The 26,770-nt window shown below is 39.4% G+C and overlaps 1 protein-coding gene across 1 annotated transcript in view; it reads left to right on the forward strand.

Moving 5' to 3' along the window:
* The first annotated feature begins 14,072 nt into the window (after positions 1-14,072).
* Positions 14,073-26,770, forward strand: part of LOC108697221 (calcium-binding protein 2-like) — a 221,956-nt gene continuing 209,258 nt past the window's right edge. The window contains exon 1 of the mRNA XM_041571191.1: positions 14,073-14,286. Within this exon, the coding sequence (XP_041427125.1) occupies positions 14,245-14,286 (42 nt within the window). The 5' untranslated portion in view covers positions 14,073-14,244. The remainder of the gene's footprint in view (positions 14,287-26,770) is intronic.

Consider the following 26,770-nt stretch of genomic DNA (forward strand, 5'->3'; position numbering starts at 1 on the left):
TTCTAGAGACGATAATATTATCAATATTTAGACAAAATGTGAACAAGCTCACACAGCTAGATGGCGGGTTGAAGAAAACAGTGTGCAAATAATGCCTACAAGGTCAACGTATACACTACTACAGCGGTGGATACGGATTACGTAAAATATATGAATGCTGCTTGAAAAAAAGTAACTCAAGTGGTTTTTCTAGAGACGATAATATTATCAATATTTAGACAAAATGTGAACAAGCTCACACAGCTAGATGGCGGGTTGAAGAAAACACTGTGCAAATAATGCCTACAAGGTCAACGTATACACTACTACAGCGGTGGATACGGATTACGTAAAATATATTATGGCTGCTTGAAAAAAGTCACTCCGGTGTTTTTCTGGAGACGGTAATATTATGGATATTTAGACAGAATGTGAACAAGGTCACACAGCTAGATGGCGGGTTGAAGAAAACAGTGTGCAAATAATGCCTACAAGGTCAACGTATACACTACTACAGCGGTGGATACGGATTACGTAAAATATATGAATGCTGCTTGAAAAAAAGTAACTCAAGTGGTTTTTCTAGAGACGATAATATTATCAATATTTAGACAAAATGTGAACAAGCTCACACAGCTAGATGGCGGGTTGAAGAAAACACTGTGCAAATAATGCCTACAAGGTCAACGTATACACTACTACAGCGGTGGATACGGATTACGTAAAATATATTATGGCTGCTTGAAAAAAGTCACTCCGGTGTTTTTTCTGGAGACGGTAATATTATGGATATTTAGACAGAATGTGAACAAGGTCACACAGCTAGATGGCGGGTTGAAGAAAACAGTGTGCAAATAATGCCTACAAGGTCAACGTATACACTACTACAGCGGTGGATACGGATTACGTAAAATATATGAATGCTGCTTGAAAAAAAGTAACTCAAGTGGTTTTTCTAGAGACGATAATATTATCAATATTTAGACAAAATGTGAACAAGCTCACACAGCTAGATGGCGGGTTGAAGAAAACACTGTGCAAATAATGCCTACAAGGTCAACGTATACACTACTACAGCGGTGGATACGGATTACGTAAAAAATATATTATGGCTGCTTGAAAAAAGTCACTCCGGTGTTTTTTCTGGAGACGGTAATATTATGGATATTTAGACAGAATGTGAACAAGGTCACACAGCTAGATGGCAGTTGGTTGAATAACACACTGGGCAAAAAATGCCTACAGGGCAAATAATGCCTAAAAGGTCAACTTATACACTACTACAGCGGTAGTAAAATAAAAAAAAGTAAAATAAAAAAAAAATGAATATTAAAAAAAAAAAATTAAAGTTGGTGCTGCTGAACTACTAGGAGCAGCAGATTAGCACACCAGTCCCACTCCCCAACACTGCTAGACTAATAGCACTGGGCTCTTATAGTAGTAGTAGTAGTAGTAGTAAAACAACAAAAAAATAAATAAAAGCAGTCCTTACAAGGACTACTGTTATTGCAGCAGTCAGCAGATGAGATCAGAAGCAGGACAGCTGCCCACAGCAGCTACATACAGAGCACTGCAGTAGAAGGTAGATTACTAGCCAGCAAAGCTACCTAAGCCTAAATGTCCCTCAAACCCCTGCAGACTTCTGTCCCTCCAATAACAGAGCAGTATCAAAACGATTACTAGCCAGCAAACTTTCAACTGTCCCTGAAATCACTAACAGGCAGCAGCTCTCTCCCTACACTATCTCTTCAGCACACACAGGCAGAGTGAAAAAACGCTGCAGGGCTTCGGTTTTTATAGGGAAGGGGAGTGGTCCAGGGGAGAGCTTCCTGATTGGCTGCCATGTACCTGCTGGTCTGGGGTGAGAGGGCAAAAAAAAGCGCCAACAATGGCGAACCCAAAATGGCGAACGTCGCGCGACGTTCGCGAACTTCCGGCGAGCGCGAACACCCGATGTTCGCGCGAACAAGTTCGCCGGCGAACAGTTCGCGACATCTCTAGTAGTGAACCACTACAATCTGTAGTGAACAACTGCAGCAATGACATGGTGTAGGGCGAAAAGGACACATGTCACGTGGCCTATAAGAATTATATGTAGGTAACCTATTCAATTGCCACACATTCCACCACAATTTAGAATTAAATTGTGGTACCTTGATGCTAGCTTTTTCAGTACCACAATTTAATTCTAATAATTAAATAGTGGATACATTTTTGATACCACCTAGATATACCAATTTTTCCATGGAAATGGGAGGGTGCGCCTGAGGGTGAATGGGTGGTGGAATTATCAAGGCTGGAAAGCGGATTGGTGGTGGAATGGGTAGCAATTGAATAGGTTACCTACATATAATTCTTATAGGCCACGTGACATTTGTCCTTTTCGCCCTACACCACATCATTGCTGCAGTTGTTCACTACAGATTGTTGTGGTTCACTACAGACTTTAGGCATCAGCCTCTTAATTGACTCATGGTTTGCATTTATCGCTTTACCTAATCTAGGTTCTTTGTCTCCCCGTTCCTAGTTTTATTTTAAATGTTTTCCTGGACTCACGATTTTATTTAATACATTAGTAAAAGTTACGTTTTAACAATGTTCCTTGAGTTATCGGGCCTTATGATGGGGTGGTGCAATTTCAAGGGTTAACGTTCTCTTTCTTTTATATAACTATAGAGCCTCCCCCCTGTTGAGCCAAACATTTTCAAGGATGTTCCAGGTAAAATTCAAGGAACACTGGAGCCATTGCAGGGTCTCCTGATGACGGGCACTTCAGGTCCTACTCCTGCAACTTCTTGTGGAGTGATTCTCAAAGCTCCAGCGGAGAGGGGAAATTGTCAGTCCCTTAGCCAGTAAGAGCTCATGGATGAGGGGAACGTTGAAGAGGAGGTTGACACAGGTGTGCTAAATCCTTCTACCCCATTAATTGCTGCTTGGGAACTCTAAAAGTTTCTTGAGAGCACCCTTGGTGTTAAATTGGAGAAGAAGCTGCATATGGCTCTGGAGAAGTGGCATGATTTGTCTTTATTGGTCAATTTTGTGAGACAATACATCAAGGTCATAAAAGAGGCCAAGAACCTTGGAACAGCAGAATATCTCTGTATCCTTAAGTTCCACAGAAAGTGTTTGTCTTACCATACCTCTGTGAGGGATAAAGCACTTACCAACACACAATAATGGCTCTGAGAATAAGCACTCTTAATACAAACAGCTGTCGGGAGCCTTTCTGAATGTTTCAAGTACTCTCCTTTCTTCGCCAAGAAGGGTACACTGTGAGTTTCCTTTAGCATGGTTGGAAAAATCATAGATGGAAAGTATATCCCTCCCAGAATCCTCTATGAGGCAGCACAGAGGGCTGTGAAAATGAGGGTCTGATCAGCAGTGAGGCGTGATTAGCCTCACCTGGGTTTGAAAGGTGGAGGCTCAATTCAGAGAGAGAGAGAGAGATTAAAAACACTTCAGTTTGACTGCATGCAACCTGTGTTATTTTGTATGAGATTTTATTGCTGGACAGTTAATGTTTTTCCACAAGGAGGCAAGTTCCCAGGACTGGCTACAAGCTACTGCCCTAAAGTGCTTGGGGAGCGAGCACAAGGAATCTCCAAAGGACTGTGAGTGAACTTTTATTTATTTGTCAGATTTAACTTGCCCAAGTGGAGCTGTGGGTTCTTTTGGGAATGGACATTTTTCTTTACCAGCAAGGCTGGAACTATTTTGCTTTACTGCCTCCTCAAAGGTTATGGACTTGTGTATAAGCTGCTGTGTTAAATAAAATCACATCAAAGATCAGCTGGAAACCCGGTGTACTGTCTCTTATCTGTATGAAAAGGAGCTGCTGCTACTACCTAAAGAGTGATTCACCCACACCTTCAAGAAACTCATACCACTCCAGAACTTGAAGCGATCTTGCATCGGGAGTGGAAGGGCAGGTTCTTTTTAAACCATCTCACATGGACATCATGTGGGGTGGTGACCCTATTCTCGGAATCCTTCCAGCCAGAGGTGCTGAGTGCTAAATCTGTCATCCCAGGCCATCTGTTACATCTCCGGGGCTGGCAGTCAAGTAGAACATACAATCTCATAAACTTGTATGCCCCAACTACTGGACCAGAGTGGGTGTGGTGCTTTGAAAGTTTGTTAGCGGTCGATTGACAATCTTGAAAGGAGTCTCTTGCTCACTGAGCCGGACCTAGCGGGGTCAGACAGTTTGGGGGGGGAACAGAACAGCAGCAGGATGTTGAGGCAGCTAGCTGGGTGACAGTTAGAAATCTAAGGTGGGCAAAAGGAAATTGGAGGCTGATCCGGAGTTTATACATCCCAACAGATTCGCCAGATTGTGTGAAGAAGATGGAAGTGGAAACTCTGGATTTGCAATTCTAGATGATCTCTAGACCAGTCTCTCTAGAAGTGGTGGGGAGGAGAGCAGAGTCAGGCCTAAGCAGATTGTGGTTGTAGGGAATTCAATTATTAGGAAAGTCGATAGGGTAATCTATCATCCGGATCGCTACAACCGAACAGTTTGCTGTCGTCCTGGTGCCAGGGTTTGGCATGTGGTTGATTGGGTAGACAAATTATTGGGTGGGGCTGGGCATGACCCAACTGTCTTAGTACATATTGGTACTAATGACTAAATAAATGGTAGATGGAAGACCTTAAAGAGTGATTTCAGGGATCTAGGCTCTAAGATTAAGGGAAGGACTTCCTGTGCCACGTGCAAGTTTAGGAAGATAGCGGGAGCTTAGGGAGCTGAAAGCGTGGCTCAAGTCTTGGTGTAGGAACAAAGGGTTTGGGTTCCAAGAGCACTGAGCTGATTTTTCATTGGGGTACAACCTATACAGTCATGACGGATTGCACCTCAATGGAAGGGGGTCCACTGTGCTACTGGAAAGAATGGCTAAGAGGATGAATGAGTGTTTAAACTAGGCAAGGGGGGGGTGGATGAGAAAGAATTATGGGGAAGCTAGGGTAGACAGGCCAGTGGAATAAGTAAGGAGTCATGGGGGAGGAGTGAGGGGGGCATACAGTTTACCAGCTAAGGAGGTCCCTCTGTTACAAGGAAAACAGACTAATACTAACTTAACATATAATTCTCCACTAAGTAATGCAAATTTAAAAAGTAAAAGTAGTAACATCCGCTGTATGCTGGCAAATGCATGGACTTTGTCAAGTAAAATGGGATCACTAGAATTAATTGCATGCTCTAAAAATTATGATATAATTGGTATCACTGAGACCTGCTGGAATAAAACATGGGAATGTAAAAGGTTACACCCTTTTTAGGACGGACCGATGGATTAAAAAGGGTGGAGGAGTGTGTTTGTATGTAAAGCCTGAATTACAGTCATGCACTAAAGAAACAATGATTGCTGGCACTGGAGAGGGTGTGGAATCCCTCTGGTTAGAGATTTTGACTGAGAAAACATTATCATTGGTGTATGCTATAAACCACGTTGTATAAGTGACGAGTATGAAGCCCAGCTACTCTTACAAATAGAAGCCTTCACAACTAGGTCAAATTATTACTATGGATGACTTCAATTATCCAGACATGTTGCTAGTAGGTTTGTTAATATGCTGAATGACAACTTTTTATTCCAGCTTGTTCAAGAACCTAGTAGGAATAATTCTCTTTTGGATTTTGTAATAATTAATAATACTGAACTCATCTCTAGCACTTGTGCAGGTGAGCATTTAGGGAATAGTGATCATAACCTTAGATTCTTAGATTCTGCTGCAGAGGCAATTCTACAAGGGAGTAAAGAAAACACTAAATTTCAGATGTGCAAACTTGGACAGTATAAGGGCATCTCTGCAACATATTAAGTGGGAAATGCTTTTCAAAGGTTAAACACAGAACAAAAATGAGAAGTCTTTAACATAGTAACATAGTTACATAGTAAGTAAGGTTGAAAAAAGACAGGTCCATCGAGTTCAACCTTTTTTTTTATTAACTACCTATCTGCCAGTTGATCCAGAGGAAGGCAAAAAAAACCCATCTGAAGCCTCTTCAATTTGCCTTAGAGGGGGAAAAATTCCTTCCTGACTCCAAAATGGCTCTGACTAATCTGACTAGTCCCTGGATCAACTTGGACTATGAGCTATTTCCCATAACCCTGTATTCCCTTACTTGCTAAAAAGCTATCCAACCCCTTCTTAAAGTTATCTAATGTATCAGCCTGCACAACTGATTCAGGGAGAGAATTCCACATCTTCACAGCTCTCACTGTAAAAAACCCCTTCCGAATATTTAGGCGGAACCTCTTTTCTTCTAATTGGAATGGTTGACCTCATGTCAGATGGAAAGACCTACTGGCAAATAAAGCATTAGAGAGATTATTATATGATCCCCTTATATATTTATACATAGTCATCATATCACCCCTTAAGCGCCTCTTCTCCAGCGTGAACATCCCCAATTTGGCAAGTCTTTCCTCATAGCTAAGATTTTCAATACCTTTTACCAGCTTAGTTGCCCTTCTCTGTACCCTCTCTAATACAATAATGTCCTGTTTGAGTGATGGAGACCAAAACTGTACGGCATATTCTAGATGGGGCCTTAAAAGTGCTCTATACAGTGGAAGAATGACCCCCTCCTCCCTTGACTCTATGCCCCTTTTAATACAGCTCAAGACCTTATTTGCCCTTGATGCTGCCAACTGGCATTGCTTGCTACAGCCAAGTTTATCATCTACAAGGACTCCAAGGTCCTTTTCCATAATGGATTTGCCTAGTGCAAGTCCCATTAAGGGTATAAGTGGCTTGGATATTTTTACATCCCAGGTGCATGACTTTACATTTATCAACATTGAATCTCATTTGCCACTTAGCTGCCCAGATTGCCAGTTTGTCAAGATCATGTTGCAAGGATTCCACATCTTGGATGGAATTAATTGGGCTGGATAATTTTGTGTCATCTGCAAACACTGATACATTACTTACAACATCCTCCCCTAAGTCATTAATGAACAAGTTAAATAAAAGTGGACCCAATACTGAGCCCTGGGGGACCCCACTAAGGACCTTACTCCAAGTAGAGAATGTCCCATTAACAACCACCCTCTGTACCCGATCCTGTAGCCAGTTTCCTATCCACGTGCAAACGCCTTCATTAAGCCCAACAGACCTTAGTTTAGAAAGCAGTCGTTTGTGGGGCACAGTATCAAACGCTTTGGCAAAATCCAAATAGATCACATCTACTGCCCCCCCACTGTCCAGAATCTTACTTACCACATCATACAATGCAATCAAATTCGTCTGACATGACCTATCCTTCATAAAGCCATGCTGATTGTTGCTCATAATGCCATTCATTAGGACAACATTTTGAATGTGATCCCTTAACAAGCCTTCAATATAATTGCCAGGCTGAGATCGTAATCCCTTTTTAAATATTGGAATAATATCAGCTTTTCTCCAATCCATAGGCACCATACCAGATGACAGTGAATCTGAGAAAATCAGAAATAAGGGCTGGTCTAAAACTGAACTAAGCTCTCTTAGAACCCGGGGGTGTATGCCATCAGGCCCTGTAGCCTTGTTTACATTAATTTGTATTAAAGCTTTTTGAATCATATCCTGAGTCAGCCACTGACTAGATTGAGCTGAACCATTCGTGCAGTTATTAAGTGAGCCTGTGAACCCAGACTCCTCTATTGTATACACTGAAGAAAATAACTGATTTAAAACATTTGCCTTATCTGTATCTGTTACAACCATACTGGTACCATTATTTAATGGAGCAACACTCTCAACCTGCATCTTTTTACTATTAATATATTTAAAAAACTTTTTAGGGTTAGTTTTCACCTCCACCGCAATTAACTCTTCATTTCTTTTCTTAGCCTTCCGGATTGCTGATTTACAACATTTATTACAGTGTTTATATTCATTAAATGCAGCTTCTGTCCCTACAGATTTGTAGTTTTTAAATGCCTTTCTCTTCTTTCCCATTAACTTCTTTACTTCTGTATTAAGCCACACAGGATGATTCTTAGAGCTTCTACGTTTAGGCTTTAAGGGAATAAATTGAGAACAGTAATGATGTAATATCATTTTAAAGGAAAACCATTTCTGTTCTGTGTTTTTAGCTGAAAACCTAATGCCCGAATCAATACTCTGTAGGGCAGCCCTCAAGGCACTAAAATTAGCTTTTCCAAAATTCATGGTTTTTGTTGCCCCAGTATATTTTTGTTTTTTGCACCAGACATTAAAAGATATAACATTATGGTCACTATTACCCAGGGGTTCAATGACTTGCACATTTGCTATAAGTTCTGGGTCATTTGAGATCACTTAATCAAGAATAGCATTTTTTCTGGTAGGCTCCTCAACAACCTGTGCTAAAAAATTGTCGTGCAATAAGTTTATAAACTTGTTCCCATTAACTGATCTAGCAGTACCGTTGCTCCAGTCAATATCTGGGTAATTAAAATCCCCCATTATCATTACTTTACCTAAACTATCAGCCTTTTCTATTTGCATTAGGAGCTTTGTCTCTTCCTCCTCACTTACATTAGGGGGTCTATAGCATACTCCTACGATTAATTTGCTGGATTCTTTACAATTGGTGAAGAACTCCACCCATACGACTTCTGCCCCCTCATTTTCTAACATAACCTCCTCCTTTATATGAGCTTTTAAATTCTGCCTAACATACAGACATACCCCTCCTCCTTTTCTATTGCCTCTGTCCCTCCGAAACAAAGTATAGCCACTGATATTTACTGCCCAGTCATGCGACTCATTCAGCCATGTTTCGGCCACACCAATCACATCATATTTTCCTTCCAACACCAGCAGCTCCAGCTCTCCCATTTTACCAGTCAGACTTCTTGCATTTGTAAACATACATTTAATACTGGTACCATATTGAACATATGACATGTGGTCCTCCCTATCCTTAACAGTATCCCCAGCCAAATCTCCTCTCCCATTTTCCCTTTCTTTGCCCACTATCTCATCTAACCTGTCTTCCACTGAATCTTTTACTGAACCCTCCCCCCCCACACCTAGTTTTAAAATCTCCTCCAACCCTCTAGCCATCTTCTCTCCCAAAACAGCTGCCCCATCATCATTGAGGTGCAGCCCATCCCTAGCAAAGAGCCTGTGGCCGACTGAAAAATCAGCCCAGTTCTCCAAAAACCCAAAACCCTCCTCCCTACACCAATCTTTCAGCCACACATTAATCTCCCTACGCTCCCGCTGTCTCCTTAGTGTTGCTCGTGGCTCAGGTAATATCTCTGAGAAAATTACCTTGGAAGTCCTCACCCTCAGCTTTGCACCTAGTTTTTTAAAATCATTTTTGAGGACTTCACCACCTCCTCTAACTTTGTCATTGGTACCTATGTGTACCAAGACCGCTGGGTCTTCCCCAGCCCCTCCCAATAATCTGTCCACTCGTTCCACCACATGCCGAACCCTAGCACCAGGCAAGCAGCAGACTGTTCGGCATGTAGTGGCCTTGCGACAGATTAGCCTATCCACCTTTCTAATAATTGAATCCCCTATAACTAGAACCTGCCTTTCCTTCCTTGCACTCCCCCCACCACCACCCGTATTAGAGCCACTGCCTCCTGGGGTGCTCAGAGAGTCAGCCTGCTCCATACATGCCAGTTCGGAGTTTTTCTCCCCAGCATCTTCAGCCAAAACGGCGAATTTGCTGTTTTGGACAAACTGTGGACCAGCCCCCCTACTCGTCTGTCCCCTACTTCCCCTCTTGACTGTCACAAACCTTCATTAGCCCCCACTGCCCCTTCTCCTCCCCCCACTCCACTAGCCCCTGCCAGTGGTTGCTCTGCGAGCCTCCTGTCATTGCCCTTGTTTGCCGATGCTCTCAGTGCTGCAAGTTCACCCCTTAGAGTCTGCAGCTCAGATTCCAAAATGAAAACCCACCGACATCTCTCACATGTAAATACTGTATGGAACTGCTGCTCCAACACCACATACATGTGACAAGACACACACTGAGTAATACCAGCAAATCCACTCATATTTACACTGGGTACTTACAGTCTCCCAAATGTAATTCCTCACCAACACCTTTTCAGTTTTAAACGCCTTAAGGTTTTTAATGCTGCTTAACACTTAATTCACATGCAACACTTAGATCACATGCAACACTCGCTTAGCAGCTCCCACACTCGCTTTGCCTTCACAAGTTTAAGGTTTCAACCAGAGCACACAGAGCCTGTTCAGAATTTACCTGATTAACCCCTCCCCCTTAATTAGAAGAAAGAGGGAAAGGAGAAAAAAAAATGCTATTTGCTACCAGCAGTAAAACAACCCCTTATTAACTTTTTTTTTTTTTTAAATGTTCCCCTTAGACCTCTAAAGCTAAAACACAAAAAGAAAATAAATGCACTTAATGTATCAACTAGTTTACCCCAAAGAGAGAAAAGAAAAAGCTGTTTGTCTCAATCAGATAACTCACAGAACACACAGCAGTCAGTTATTTGCACTTACTCCCTCCTTGCACCCAGCAATCCCAGCATGCACAGCTAACACCAACGCCTTAAGGTTTTTAACGCTGCTTAACACTTTATTCACATGCAACACTTAGATCACATGCAACACTCGCTAAGCAGCTCCCACACTCGCTTTGCCTTCTTCATAAATATACGTCAGTGCATTCCCCTTGTAAGCAAGGTAGTGGTGGGATGTAGGCAAGGTTCACATAAAGCGCTGGTGCACATGAAATGTGTGGGCAGGCAGTGAAATGCAGAGATTGAGGCACTGACTGGAGAGGTGCTTGATCTTGAGCAAAGGCTCTAAAGACCAAGCCCTGCAGTGTGAATATGTACAAAGGAAAGAGACTCTGCGTAACATGGAACAGCGACAGGCTCGTGGTGCCTATGTGTGAAGCCGCATGTAGTTACTCTGCAATATGGATCGTGGCTCTAGAGTGACTCTTCTATGTTTTGGAAAAGTAGAAGGTGAACCAAAACCAAAGCACATATCTTCTTGCAGAGGATGGCAGTCATGGCACCCCCCTTGAGGATCCGGATGCTATCCGGGACAGAGCCTTCTATCAGAACCTTTTTTCTCCTGATCCCATCTCTCGAGGTGCCTGCAAGGAGCTATGGGATGGGCTTCCAGTGGTCAGTGAGGGGAAGAGAGAGGTCGGAGAAACCAATAACTCGCGGCGAGCTCTCTCAAGCACTCTGTTTAAAGTCCCATACTAAATCTCTGGGGAATGATGGGTTAACCGTAGAGTACTTCCAGTTCTTCTGGGATACTCTGGGACCTGATTTCCATAGGGCTCTTAATGAAGCCTTCAAGACCGGTGAGATGCCAATTTCGTGTCATCGGGCAGTGTTATAACGGCTACCTAAGAAGGGGGATCTCCACCTTATTTAGAATTGGTGACCAGTCTCACTACTCCGCACAGACAATAAAATCATAACTAAAGCTATATTACTCAGGCACTGGCAGAGTTGATTATTCCTAATTGGTCCTATACCGTCCCTGGTCATAGGGCTGGTCTATCTCTCACTGTTCTCTCCCTAGATCAAGAGAAGGCATTTGACAAAGTGGATCACCAATATCTTATAGGCACTCTGCAAGCCTATAGCTTTGGCCCACAGTTTGTGGGCTACCTGAAAACACCTATGCCTCTGCAGAGTGTTTCGTTAAAATCAACTTTCTCTAGCTTTTGGATGAGGTGTTCAGCAAGGATGCCCCTTGTTGGAACAACTGTAGGCACTGGCCATTGAGCCTTTCCTATGTCTTCTAAGGAAGAGGCTTACAGGACTGGTGCTCAGAGAACCTGACATGAGGATGGTTCATTCAGAATATAATATAGTAATATATAATATAGAATATAATATAGAATATAATATAGAATATTATCTGTTATAAAGTATCAAATTTTATCTTGGTGTGTTATGTGTTAATTATATACACAGACACCATAATAGTTGTTGATAAAGTTTTTGTATGATTAATTTTTTCACATATACTGTAATGTCTTACAGATACCAATATATTTTTCCTCTGATGTAAACATTGTGAACATGCCTTCTCCTTCCCTTTCCCTCCTTCCTTTGGATTGGATAAGTTTTTGTGTGATTAATTTTTTCACATATACTGTAATGTCTTACAGATACCAATATATTTTTCCTCAGATATTTTTCCTCTGATGTAAACATTGTGAACATGCCTTCTCCTTCCCTTTCCGCCCTTCCTTTGGATTGGATAATTTTCAAAATATGTAATTCAATTAATTTACCAATGTTGAATTTATTGTATGCATGAAAACACAACACATTTGGAAAGTTCCATGTCTTTTAAACATGCAAATACTAATTATATATAGTCATGTAGATTTCAAAAATTCCAAGCAGTACACTACAAAACTGCATACTTTTGATTTCAAGGCCAAACATTCCACTAGAAATCGACACATTTTTGGAAAGAACAGATTCCGACAAATCTAAAATGGGTAAATATATCTTTCTACACCAAACTACCAAGTTGCATTTCTTTCATAAATGTATCATAAAAATATGTGAAATTATTGAAAAATTACCTCAATGCTTCCAGTCGACAGCATCATATCTCCAACATATTATTAGATAACCAGATAAAACCCTTAAATATTGGGACCTGGGGTCCGCTGAATAGTTTGATGCCCAATATGCATAGGGCTACTTAAACTATGTGACATATAGGAGCCCCAAAATAAAGATACCCCATATGAGCTGTCAGTTCTGTAATTCCAGATACTGTAAAATCAACAAATTTACAGCATTTTATGAGTGGTAAAGCAACAAAAAAGTATGCTCATCCCAGAAAGGCATATATTTTGGGAAGTACACATTACCCCAAATCCAAAATGGGTACACGTTATTCTACTCCAAAGTATAAAAAGCCACAAAGCTTTCTTAAATTTGGCGATTTTGATTTCCAAAAATCACCCTAAAGCATCTTATCTTCCACATATCATTAGATATGAACACCTGGGATACGCTGAACAGTTTGATGTCCAATATGCTTAGGTTCACCCCAGTATGTGGCATATAGGGGCCTCGAAATGAAGACACCCCATATGACCTACAATTTATGTAATTTCTGCTGCTGCAAAATTTAGTTTTTTAACATTTATGGGGTTATGTAATAAAAGACTATGGGGGGGTTGTGGATGCACACCTGAGGCCAATTCCAAAAAGTATAAAGCCCTGTCTAAGTAATTCAAGTAAATATGCCAGTGCATGTAATTTTGAATGTAATGTATGTAATAAAAGACACTAAGTTTTCCCAGGGACAAGAAACCTATAGCAACCAATCAGCAAATTGCATATAGTGGTCACCTGTTTAAAAGCAAATATCTTATTGGTTGCTACTGGTTAGTGTTTTATGAGGGGAAAACCATTCCTTTTGAAAGCTTGAATGTGTGAAAGCTGGAAAAAGTCAGAAAAAGAAGGAAAATAAATCAAAAACAATAAAAAAATGAATGTCAGTTAAAAGATTGCTTAGAATTAGTCTATAACATATTAAATGCTAACCCTTTAAAACCCCTTTAAATTGTTATTTTTTTTTTGTCTTCTGCAGCATGCCTTTTTTTCTACCTGTTTTCTCTTTTTTTAACATCTAAGACTTGAACCATGACTTCTCTTTGATGCCTCAATTCAGTAACACACTGTTTGTGTACGGATTAGATTGAACAGGATTAGTAGATTCGAAAATTGAAAATTTTCTTTAAATCCCTCTGGAATCAGAGAGCTTTTAAAGCTCTCACCATGAGATCCATCTGTAAGCCTCATACAATTTTCTTTATCAAATACATGGAAACATTGTCCATTAAGCATTGTATTTTGACACATCCTCTCAAAGAGTTATCTCATATTATTTCCTAGTTTTCTTTTATTTCTAATTTCCATAGTATCTTCTGCTTTGTGTTTTGGTTTTGTATAAATTTGTATCTTTTTTTTTTACATTCCCCCATGCCTTATCCCTCTGCCAGATACACTCAGGTTTTATTTCTCTGTTCATTTATCATCCCTTTTGTTTATACTCCCTCTCTCTCCCTTCTCCCTAAATGAAATATTTAATCCCTGCTAGCAGCTTTATCTCATCATAACCAAACAAACAGAAAAACACACAGGCTGACATATCAGCATACATAAAATATTAATACAATCTAATATTACATATACAAAGTACGGAGCAGAGACCATTCATCTATTTTGCAAGCATTCATGGTTTAAAACAGAAACAGGGACACACTGAAGACATAGAGAATGAAACTATCAAAATCAGAGGCAGAAGATGGGAAACTGCACTAAGACTCCACAGAAAAAAAACATGAAGGTATGATAAAAGTAAACTATGGATAGAGGATGATCTGTTTGTTGGGGGGAGGTTTTTAAAATATGATGAACACCTAAAAGTAAAAATAGGGAAGGAGATATAAAACCTTGAAAGTGTAGGTAATGTTTTGCAAAAATCGAAAGCGTTTGGAAAATAATGTTACTATATCACATTTTCATAAACATGGACACATACATAGCTTTTATTCAGTCATGTTACAGAAAAACAGTGAATACAGAGAATGCCTAAGATTATTGTCACAAAAACATTAAACAAATATGATAAAATGGAATAAGAGTTGAATTTAATATTCAAAATTCTATTCTATTTCCTATTCTAATAATCTATATAGGAAATTGATAACTTATTGCTTAGGTAAAACCATATTTTGGTAGTTCTTGAGCATGGCATACATAGCACTGCCTTAATGGAACAGTATAAAAAAAATGTTTAATATGAATTCTGTTTAAAATTCTGTGTTTGTTTCAAAAATACTACAATGAGTTGTGTTTATAAGTTGCTCTTTAGCCATGAGGACAGCCATTCAATCTGAATATGGCAAAAAGGCATGCTATCTTACACAGATACACAGAGGTCAAATGCCATTCGTGGCACTCTGTTGGAATACAGAAAAAAAACTTTTTTAAAATAAATTAGAACATTTGCTGCCAAGAAATATTTTATTTGTAGTTGCTGGGGAAACGACTAAACATGCCGCAAGTTTGTATATGACTCTGAATCTGTATATGCGGTATAAAACTAAAGTTTATAGATAAATATTTGGCCACAGGGGCATTGAGGAGTAGTATGAATTTCCTGCACTAATAACATTTGAATCATAACCACTGAAGAAAGTATTTTCTGGTAATTACATGTAATCAAATGTTTTAATGCTAAAGATTCACACTGACCTCTATTCAAAGGTATTTTCTAATATTTTGTTCTGTGTGCTAGTCTGATGGCATCAACCTTAATACGATTACAATCCTAAAGAAAAAGCTCTGTAGGCTGTATACAATGCAATATTTGTGTAAAGGAGATAAGTTATACTGTGTTAAACTTACAAATCAACCTGGCTGTTTTTAAATATCATATGCAATGAAAATAAAATGATGTAAAGATTTAAATAAACTAGGGCTAATATGAAGAAAAGGGCTGTTGTATGCATGTTATCAATTATCAACATGCCTTCAAATGTTCAAACATGAAAAAGGGATAGGTAATTTGAGTATCTCTACTCATAAAATTACATTTTTTCCCCGAAAAAGCCACATTTTTGGGATTTTTTTCCTGAATAGTCCTAAATGCTTGGATTTTCAGGCTAATTCCAGCACTGACCTGAGAAACTTCCAAATAGTATAGGGACCTCTTCGATTGACTTATATGCAACCTCGGTAGGTCTGAGATGCTGGATTTTCAGATTCAGACTTTTTCCATCCTTGGGGTTTAATAAATCTCAAAAAACTTTAGTTTTTTTCCACTAGAATTTCAGATATTATCGTAAAAAAACCCTCAAATTTTGTGAGTTTTTGGCTTTCAGACTTTAATAAATAGCCCCCTAAAAAAGTAATAGCTTGGCAGGTCAGGTAGAGTTTGAGTTTGGAGCATATGGGTTGAAACAGACACTTATACACAATACATAGTAACATGGTTAGTAAGGTTGAAAAAAGACACATGTCCATCAAGTTCAACCTTTTTTTTTTTTATGTCTGCCTAACTGCCAGTTGATCCAGAGGAAGGCAAAAAAAAAAAAAAAAACCCATCTGAAGCCTCACCAATTTGCCTCAGACTGGGGAAAAATTCCTCCCTGACTCCAAAATGGACTAGTCCCTGCATCAACTTGTACTTTGAGCTATCTCCCATAACCCTGTATTCCCTCACTGGCTAAAAAGCTATCCAACCTCTTCTTAAAGCTAATGTAATCTAATGTATCAGCCTGTACAACTGATTTAGGGAGAGAATTCCACATCTTCACAGCTCTCACTGTAAAAAACCCCTTCCGAATATTTAGGCGGAACCTCTTTTCTTCTAATCGGAATGGGTGACCTTGTGTCAGCTGGAAAGACCTACTGGTAAATAAAGCATTAGAGAGATTATTATATGATCCCCTTATATATTTATACATAGTTATCATATCACCCCTTAAGCACCTCTTCTCCAGCGTGAACATCCCCAATTGGGCCAGTCTTTCCTCATAGCTAAGATTTTCCATACCTTTCACCAGCTTGTAGGGGGCCCTTCAGCTGTTAACCCCTTACAGGAACAATAGTGAGTCAGAATAATTTTAAATAAAAATATTTCTGGTTTATTTAAAATCACAAAAATTTCAAACAGTCCCACTTGCGGTTTTACAGCATTCAAGCAACATTACGGGGTAAATTTATCAAAGAGGAAAGGCGTATTTATCAATGGGTGAAAGTGAAAGTTCACCCTTTGATGAATACGCCTTTAAAAATACCATAGAAATGAATGGGGAGTGGCGGCATTTCACTCTAGTGGTGGAACTTCATTATTAACGTCACTCTTTGATATATATATATACCCTAACTTTCTTGCCATAGCTGACCTTAGTTTCCACCACAGTTTCCTTGCCCCAGATCTTAGTGAGGGTTAACTCTTACCGTTCCGGACTCCACCTCTTCTTGGTTCGGTAATCCGGTGCACCTTAGCACCCCTTTACCACTCCGCCAAGCCTTCCCGTCTCAGTAATCCGGTGCTTGACCAGCACCCCTTTACTATTCCGACCGGAATCACCAATAGTCCTTCTTTTTTGCCCCAGACCTCCTTAACCCTATCCTGTGCCTTCCCTATATCCTGGGTCCCTGACTTGTGGGATGTCCACAGGAAACTAATTTCCACTACACTCCTAGGTGGGGCAAGAAACTACCTGTACTAACTTACCTATCTCAGACATCTAGTGCCTGCTAACTACAAACTGCTATGCTAGGTTCTACCTTTCTTTCCTTCCTGCTGTAGATCTTCTTCAGGACAGAGCTTCCTTCTCTGACAGCATCCTCCCATTAAAGACATTAACTCTAGGTTGTGGCCTTCTTTTATACCCCCTAGCACTCTGGGTTCCCTCTGCTGGTGGGGGAATAAATTACACCTTTTTACCCCTGAGCGCCACCTGGTGGCCAATTACCCAAATAACACTCTCAACAATTTTAACACATACTCACACACATTATTATATCAACTTTCAACCACAAATCAATTACAACATTTGGTTCATCCTCTTACAAACTTAGTTGCCCTTATCCGTACCCTCTCTAATACAATAATGTCCTGTTTGAGTGATGGAGACCAAAACTGAACAGCATATTCTAGATGGGGCCTTACAAGTGCTCTATACAGTGGAAGAATGACCCCCTCCTCCTGTGACTCTATGCCCCTTTTAATACAACTCAAGACCTTATTTGCCCTTGATGCTCCTGACTGGCATTGCTTGCTACAGCCAAGTTTATCATCTACAAGGACTCCAAGGTCCTTTTCCATAATGGATTTGCCTAGAGCAGTCCCATTAAGGGTGTAAGTGGCTTGGATATTTTTACATCCCAGGTTCATGACTTTACATTTATCAACATTGAATCTCATTTGCCACTTAGCTGCCCAGATTGCCAGTTTGTCAAGATTGTGTTGGAAGGATGCCACATCCTGGATGGAATTAATTGGCTGTATAGTTTTGTGTCACCTGCAACCACTGATACATTACTTACTACACCCTCCCCTAAGTCAATAATGAACCCTGGGGGACCCCACTAAGAACCTTACTCCAAGTAGAGAATGTACCATTAACAACCACCCTCTGTACCTGATCCTGTAGCCAGTTTCCTATCCATGTGAAAACGACTTCATTAAGCCCAACAGACCTTAGTTTAGAAAGCAGTCATTTGTGGGGCACAGTATCAAACACTTTGGCAAAATCCAAATAGATCACATCTACTGCCCCCCCCCCACTGTCCAGAATCTTATTTACCTCATCATAAAAAGCAATCAAATTTGTCTGACATGTCCTATCCTTCATAAAGCCATGCCATGATTGCTGCTCATAATGCTATTCACTAGGACAAAATTTTGAATGTGATTCCTTAACAAGCCTTGAAATAATTTGCCCACCACAGATGTCAGGCTTACTGGCCTATAATTGCCAGGCTGAGATCGTAATCCCTTTTTAAATATTGGAATAACATCAGCTTTTCTCCAATCCATAGGCACCATACCAGATGAAAGTGAATCTGAGAAAATCAGAAATAGGGGCTGGTCTAAAACTGAACTAAGCTCTCTTAGAACCCGGGGGTTTATGCCACCAGGCCCTGGAGCCTTGTTTACATTAATTTTTCTTAAAGCTTTATGAATCATATCTAGCCACTGACTAGATTGAGCTGAGCCATTAGTGCAGTTATAAAGTGAACCTGGGAACTGAGACTCCTCTATTGTATATACTGAAGAAAAGAACTGATTTAACACATTTGCCTTTTCTGTATCTGTTACAACCATACTGGTACCATTATTTAATGGAGCAACACTCTCATCCTGCACCTTTTTACTATTAATATATTTAAAAATCTAAATTTTAAAATGTGGGGCTAGAACACATTTGGCTAGTAAATGCAGTGTTAAAAAATGTGCCTTTTGTGGAGAAACAGGACATCTTAGTAAAGAATGTGAGCAACAAATCAAATGCAATCGTTGTTTAAAAACTGGCCATGCTTACAGAAGCCTGGAAAAATGTAAAAAAAATCATGTCCTAACATAGAAGAACAATTAAAAGAAAATATGGTAGAAACTGTCCCTGAAAAACAAATACAAGTGTGTAAACAAGCAGAAACTGCAGCACAGAGCAACATTATCCCAAGCCCTAGTGAACAACAGAAAGGGGGAGAATGGAAAGAGGTGAGAAGGGAAAATAAAAAAGGGGAGAGGTGAGGAGGGAAACCAGAGCAAGGAAAGTTGAGAAAAAAAATGTAATCGGCAAAATGACAATCAAGAGCCAAAACAGGTACGAGGTTTATGGGCCACATACAATTTATGAAAAAAGATCATTATTGAAAGAAATCAAGCCATTCCTTTTCTCATCCATCCCAATAATATTCGCAGGAGACTTTAATCAAGTCTTAGGAGAAAAGGATAGAACTGGCAAAATTAATAAATATGAAAGTTTATTTTTTAGAAACTTGATCTCTGATGCAGGTATAGATGTGGCTACTTGCAATGGGAGGGAAGGCCTCCATACATACAGATGCGGTCAGAGAAGCAGTAGGATAGACTTTATATTTGTTATAAAAGGTGGAGTTCATTCTAACTTTAGAGAGATAGGAGTTCAATTCTCTGACCATGTGGGTTTGTACTTTCATTATGGTGCAGTGGGAGGTTTGGAGTTTGGAAAGGGTCTTTGGAGACTTGGCAAAGAGATACTAGAGGAGGAGGAGACGAAACTTGCTTTTAAGGAATTATTGGAATTGCAAAAAAACAGAATAGATTTTTTTGATTCTGTTGTCGATTGGTGGGACTCAGCTAAGGATTCTTTCCATACCTTTTTCGCTTCTACCTCTTTTAAAAAAGGGAGGGCCAGAGAAAAAGAGAGTCAATCTTTGAGAAGGAAAATTGAAATCTGTATTTGAAAGGGGAGGGGGGAGAAAAAGTAAACCAGCTTAAGTATTTGTTGAGACAGCATCAGTATGCCCAGTTTAAGTCCCTGGTTCTGGAGAGGGACTATGGGAAATCTTGTTCCCCGGACCCTTTTCAGAATTGTAAGGATACTGTTAAGAGGAAACTGGTCGAAGGTCTTTATGACCCCCAGGGTAAGTTAGAAAATTCTAGGGAGGGTATCCTGGAGGTTGTGGAGACTTACTATGCTGAACTCTACAGAGAACAAGCTTTGGATGGGAAAAAGATTCAAGCTTTCCTAGAGGCGACCCCAGTCACTGACACTTCTAATTTGGACCTATCCCCTTTGGTATCAGAGATCACAGAGGAAGAAGTAAGACAGGCAATTGATAAACAACAGAAAAAGAAGGCTCCTGGACCAGATGGGTTCACAGCGGAATTTTATGTCACTTAAGGAAGATCTGGTTCCAGTGTTGGTCCAAGTCTTTAATGCATGCCTGTCAGAAAAACATCAGTCTCCATCTATGCAGTCTTCTTCTCTGATATCAAAGGGGAAGGATTCGAAGCACATTGGGAATTGGAGGCCGATTGCCCTTCTCAATTGTGATAGGAAGATTCTGGCAAAAATACTTTCACAGAGGTTGGGTGCGGTGGCAGGTCCTCTCTTATCTGCATCTCAATTCTGCTCAATAGAAGGTAGAAGTATTTTTGGGGCTATTCTTTCACTAAGGGAAGCACTGGAGAGATGTAAAGCTTGGAAGTGGGGTAGATACTTTCTGTCTTTAGACCAAGCTAAAGCCTTCGATAAAGTCAATCATGAATATCTATGGGCAGTTTTGCACAGATACGGTATTCCGGAACAATTCATAAACTGGATTAAAGTACTGTATAAAGAGGCAAAAAGCTTTCCATTGATTAATGGTTGGAAAGACTTTTCGGTGAATGCTGGTGTGAGACAGGGGTGCCCTGTTTTCTCTTTGGATCCTTTCTTGGGGAGACTGCAGGAGTGTGGGCTTGGGGGTGATCCGTTTCCACTGGGCCAATCCTTTAAGTCCCTCGTCTACGCGGATGATATAACTCTAGTAATATCAAAACCTGAGGAGGAGGGAAAGGTTTTGGAGTGTATCAGAAGCTACTCTGAGGCCTCAGGGTCTCAGATCAATCATGAAAAATCAGAAGCTTTTTGGAGTTTAGACGGGGAACCAAGTTTTAGACTTGAGAAATTCCCAGAAGCCTCAGATCTAGTTAAAATCTTAGGGATCAAATTTGGGAAGGGAAATCTTGATAAGGTAAATTAGGAAGAAAAACTGAATACTGGTCTGGCAAAAGTTCAGCGTTGGAAGGCTTAGAAGCTGACCTATAGAGAAAGGATTTACATTATTAAGACTTTCTTGATTCCTCTCTTCCTTTTCGTCTCTTATGTCTTCTTGTTGCCAGAATCTTTCTATGCCCCGATCCAGAGCCTCTTCATCCAAATGCTTTGGGTGAGTAGGCTCAACCCAGTAAAAAGAGGGATTACTTTCCTGCAGAAGAAAAAGGGAGGGTTGGACATGCCATGTCCTGTGGTTTTCTTCTGCACCATCTTTCTGAAGTTTAACTTTGGAGGGGTGGTGCAGGGGAAAGAGTCTCTGTGGGAAGTCAGTGTAAGAGATTGGGCATCACCTTTTATCAAAGATTGGCTACTAAGTGGTAGAGTGAAAGAGGTAAGGATAAGAGGAGGCCTTGTTCCCACTTATCTGCGGCAAGTGGTTACAACAGTAAAAAAATGGAACATCAGTTCTGATGAATTAAGATCATTGCATAGAAAATTGCTCTATTGGAAAGTTATAGACTTACATTTTGCATCTCCAATAGGAGTAAAATATTTCCCGGAAGAGACTTTGGTAGAAAGCATTAAGTTCCTTACATATAAAAGAATGCCAAGGAAATGTTGGGACACTGCATGGCTGTCGTTACAGGGCAAGATGTATGTGAGAGGCAATTTAAAATACCTCAATGTGGTATACAGAGAGTGTCCATGGGGATGTAAAGTGGATGAATCTCAAGAGCATTTTCTCGTAGATTGTCCAGTTTCGAGCTCATTAAGAGAAAAAGTGGCAAGACGTATGAACCTAAATCTAATAAAAGATTTAGATTTTGCAGAATTTTCTAAGTGGTCAAAGGTGATAGAACTGGTGGAAGAAACAAAAACACTTTGTACATCATTATTGCAGTATTATGATATCACCTGTGGCACATGAGGTGCAGAATGACTACAAGTCAGATTGAAATGTCAGTAGAAGCGGTAACAGTAGAGATGTCACTTTTATTAAGTCAAAAGAATTTGAAATTTCAGAGACACATAAAAAATGTGGAAGGACTTTGTTTATCTTGTTGAAATTTAATATGAAAAATGTAATAAGTGACTGATTGTAACTTTTTTCTCGTTTGATTTATTGTAAATCTAAATAAAATTCCCTAACACAAGATAAAAGCTGCCTGGTAGATCTAAGAACAACACTCAATAGTAAAAACCCATGTCCCACTGAGACACATTCAGTTACATTGAGAAGGAAAAACAGCAGCCTGCCAGAAAGCATTTCTCTCCTAAAGTGCAGGCACAAGTCACATGACCAGGGGCAGCAGGGAAATTGACAAAATGTCTAGCCCCATGTCAGATTTCAAAATTGAATATAAAAAAATCTGTTTGTTCTTTTGAGAAATGGATTTCAGTGCAGAATTCTGCTGAAGTAGCACTATTAACTGATGCGTTTTGAAAAAAAACATGTTTCCGATGACAGGATCCCTTTAAAGTCATTAATTTCTAATTTATTGCACTGCACTTTATTTCTTATGGTGAATAAAAGTCCAATAGGACTGCTATTGAAATAAGTAATTATTTTTTACAATAATTGGAGAATAATTGAGACATAATGGCTGAATAATTAACCGGTATTAAGTGGTAGTTTGATATAATTGGGGTTCTTTTGTTCTAAAAGTCCTTTCAAATTTCCTGACCTATAATTGCCAGGCTGAGATTGTAATCCCTTTAAAACTACAGGCACTACATCAGCTCTCAGATTAGTGTACAGATGGTGTATTCCATCTGACCCTGGTATCTTGTTCACATTCATTTTTAGTAAAACTTTATAAACCATATCCTGAGTCAACCACTCATTTTGAGGTGAGCCAACAGCGCAGCTATGAGGTGGTTTTTGGAACTCCTTTATTGTATACACCGAGGAAAAGAACTGATTTAGCACATTGGCCTTTTCAGTATCTGTTACAACCATGCTGGTACCATTATTTAAAAGAGTGACACTCTCATTCCACATCTTTTAACTATTAATATAAAAAAAACTTTTTGGGGTTAGCCTCTGCCGCAATGCACTCCTCATTTTCTATCTTTGCCTTCTGGATTGCTGTTTTACAACATTTATTATAGTGTTTATAGTCATTGAATGCAGCTTCTTTTCACAGGTTTGTAGTTCTTAAAGGGGTTATTCACCTTCAAACAACTAGTTGGTTTCAGATAGATCACCAGAAATAACGACTTTTTCCAATGACTTTCTATTTTCTTTGTCACAGTTTTTCTAATATTGAAGTGTAAAGTGTAATTTCTCTCCTTCTGAAGCAGCTTCTGTAAACTGCTCTAAATGGATACATCAAGTTGATACGTCTCTTATCTTTGTCCCTGCTGAGCAGAATCACTGGGTTTCATTACAGGCAGCTGTTAGAATTGTTACAATTGTTGCTAATACTCCAGAGATGCTGCTGAGAAATGTATCAACTCAATGTTGCAAAATTGTAACAGTTTAGAGTCTGCACCTGAATCACTGAGCTGCCAGACTCAAACACCAGACACACGAACATTCAACTTTAAACTTAGATTTTGGAAAAAACATAAAAAATAAATAATGGAAAGTAATTGAAAACAATATGTATTTCTGGGGAATAATCTAAAAACAACTGAATTGAAAAAAAGTGTTTGGAAGGTGAACAACCCCTTTAAATGCCTTTCTCTTTTTTCCTATTTACTTCTTTACTTCTATATTAAGCCACATAGGGTAATTTTTGGTGCTTCTACATTTACTTCTTTGGGAATAAATTGAGAACAGTAATGATCTAATATAATTTTAAATGACAACCACTGATGTTCTGTATATTTAGCAGAAAACATAATGCCCCAATCTATGCTCTGAAGGGCAGTCCTTAAGGGGCTAAAATTAGCTTTTCTGAAATTCAGGGTTTTTGTTGCCCTGGTGTATATTTGTTTTTTGCACCAAACACTAAAAGAGATCACATTATAGTCACTATTACTCAGGGGTTCAATTACATGCACATTTGGTATATGTTCTGGGTTATTAGAGATAGCTAGATCCAGTATAGCATTTTTTTCTGGTTGGTTCCTCAACAAATTGTGCTGTAAAATTGTCATGCAACAAGTTTATAAAATTGTTCACATTTCCTATCATGGCAATGCTGTTGCTCCAGTCAGTATCTGGGTAATTAAAATCACCCGTCTTCATTACTTTCACCCAAACTAGCGGCCTTTTATATTTGCATATAATCAGCTTAGCCTCCTCATTTTCACTTACATTAGAGCAGGGGTGCCCAAAAGGTAGATTATGATTTACCAGTAGACCTTTAGCTGGTGATCAGTAGATCTCAAGACACTGTCAATAAAAAGCTTGTATAAATCACCCTCCTATTTCATTCTTTCCATTCAGATATTTATTATGTTAAGATTACATAAGAAGGAGTTGTTTGTTAAATATAGCAATATACATTTTCTCATAAATCAATATTTAAGTAATATTTTCCATGGAACAGAATGCTAACAAAATTTTTATGGATGTAGATCAAACTCCTGCATTGGGGGTCTATAGCATACTCCTACAATTAATTTATGGACTGTTTACAATCAATGAAGAGCTCCACCCATAAGGCACCAGCCCCCCTCACTTCCTCCTTTATATTAGCTGCCTAAGAAACAGACATACACCTCCTTCTTTTCTTTTGCCTCTGTCCCTCCGAAACAAAGTATAGCTGCAGTCATGTGACTCCATGTTTCAGCAACACTAATCACATCATATTTCCCTTCCAGCACCAGCACCTCCAGCTCTCCAATTTTACCAGTCAAACTTCTTGCATTTGAAAACAAACATTTAATACGGGTACCAGAATGAGAAATATATGTTGTCCTCCCTGCCCTTAACATTACCCCCAACTAAATCTCTTTCCCCATTTTCCCTTACTATGCCCACTACCTCATCTAATCCCCCCAACCCTCTAACCATCCTCTTCCCCAAAGCTGCTGCACCATCATCATTGAGGTGCAGCCCATCCCTGGCAAAGAGCCTGTAGCAGATTGAGAAATCATACCAGTTCTCCCAAACCAAAAGCCCTCCCCACTACACCAAACTCTTAGCCACTCCTTAATCTCTCTAAGCTCCTGCTATCTTCTTAAGCACTGGGCACAGGTAGTATCTCTGAGACAATTACCTTGGAAGACCTCACCCTCAACTTTTCACCTAGTTTTTTAAAACCATTCTTGACATGAATCGTAGGATCCTATGAAAACAGTTTATTTACTTAAAGAAGGGTTTTCCATATGAACTGTTTTATATAATATATTTTATAGAGACCTACATTGATCAGGGGTATAGTTTTCCTAATGAAACTAAAAAGGCATTATACAAGGAGTTGAGTTGTAAGAACCCAGTGTAAATATGAGTTCCAGTGGTTTGCCACTCAGTCTGTTTTTTGATTAAAGAAATATAATCTCTATTCAAAACATAAGTCACATTTATGCAAAACTGCTTAATTCTATTGTTATCCTATCAGTTTGTTGTACACTCTGTTTAATGTTGGAGTTAATAAGGTCTGGACTGAGAATGAAAATAAGTCCTGGCATTTCAGGTATACCTAATCCTGGTCCTACACCCCCACATTCTATCTGTATTGATTGCATGCTCATTAAACCCATCAACTCAGCATGTGATCTGGGGTTAGTCTTTAAATCCTCTCTTTCTCTGATCATATTTACACCAGTTTATATAAAAAAATTTATAGAAAAAGAAACCCCACCAAAAGTTGTAGTGCTAAAAAGCTTTGTCAAGGCGGAAAATTTGATTGATTTCCGCCTTGACAAAGCTTTTTAGCGAAACGTACGTCGGCGTTCTCAGTAATCCTTTGTGGTTCAAATCGATTCTCCTTGCAAACTTAATTTATACTTACAGTCTGGTTCTTATTTTAACGGAAGTGGGAATAAGCGTTATTGGGTCAAATCCTTCTTTCTTCTATACAACCTCTCCAATCTTCTTTCCATTCTAATGGGCCGACGGTTTGTGGCTTTTTAGGGTTACTTAGCCTCTCCAAACATCTAGGGCAAGTTAAATACCAAGGCCACAGCCCTGGTTACCCTGTCCTGCCTTATCTTTGTGGTGTCCCAGGCTCTAGAAACAAATCAGGCAGCTAGTTTACGGGACAACTCCACCATCTATTTTTTTCCTATTTCTATTAACTATTTTATGGATTGTGACTACAGATTTTTTTAACCCACTACCAATTTGGTCATTTTTATACTACTTTTTAATTAGCTAACCAATTTTCCAGGTTGAACACTTTAAATTATTGCACCGCACGTTAATTAAATAATTATTTTTTTATCTATCTGTGGATGAATTTAGGAAGTATTATCAAAATCACAGTGGAATTGAATTGTTTCTTCTTATTAATTTTTTCACTTTATAACTATTATAATAACAGCACTAGAACTTTAATTAAATTTTTGTACTTTATTTAATTGATCAGGTCTTTATATAAGTAAGGTGGAATAACTATCAGAAATTTTCACTACTTCTAGAACTACAACTATTGGTGGGGTTTCTTTTTC

This window comes from Xenopus laevis, chromosome 7S (assembly GCF_017654675.1).
Source record: "Xenopus laevis strain J_2021 chromosome 7S, Xenopus_laevis_v10.1, whole genome shotgun sequence".
Lineage (NCBI taxonomy): Eukaryota > Metazoa > Chordata > Amphibia > Anura > Pipidae > Xenopus > Xenopus laevis.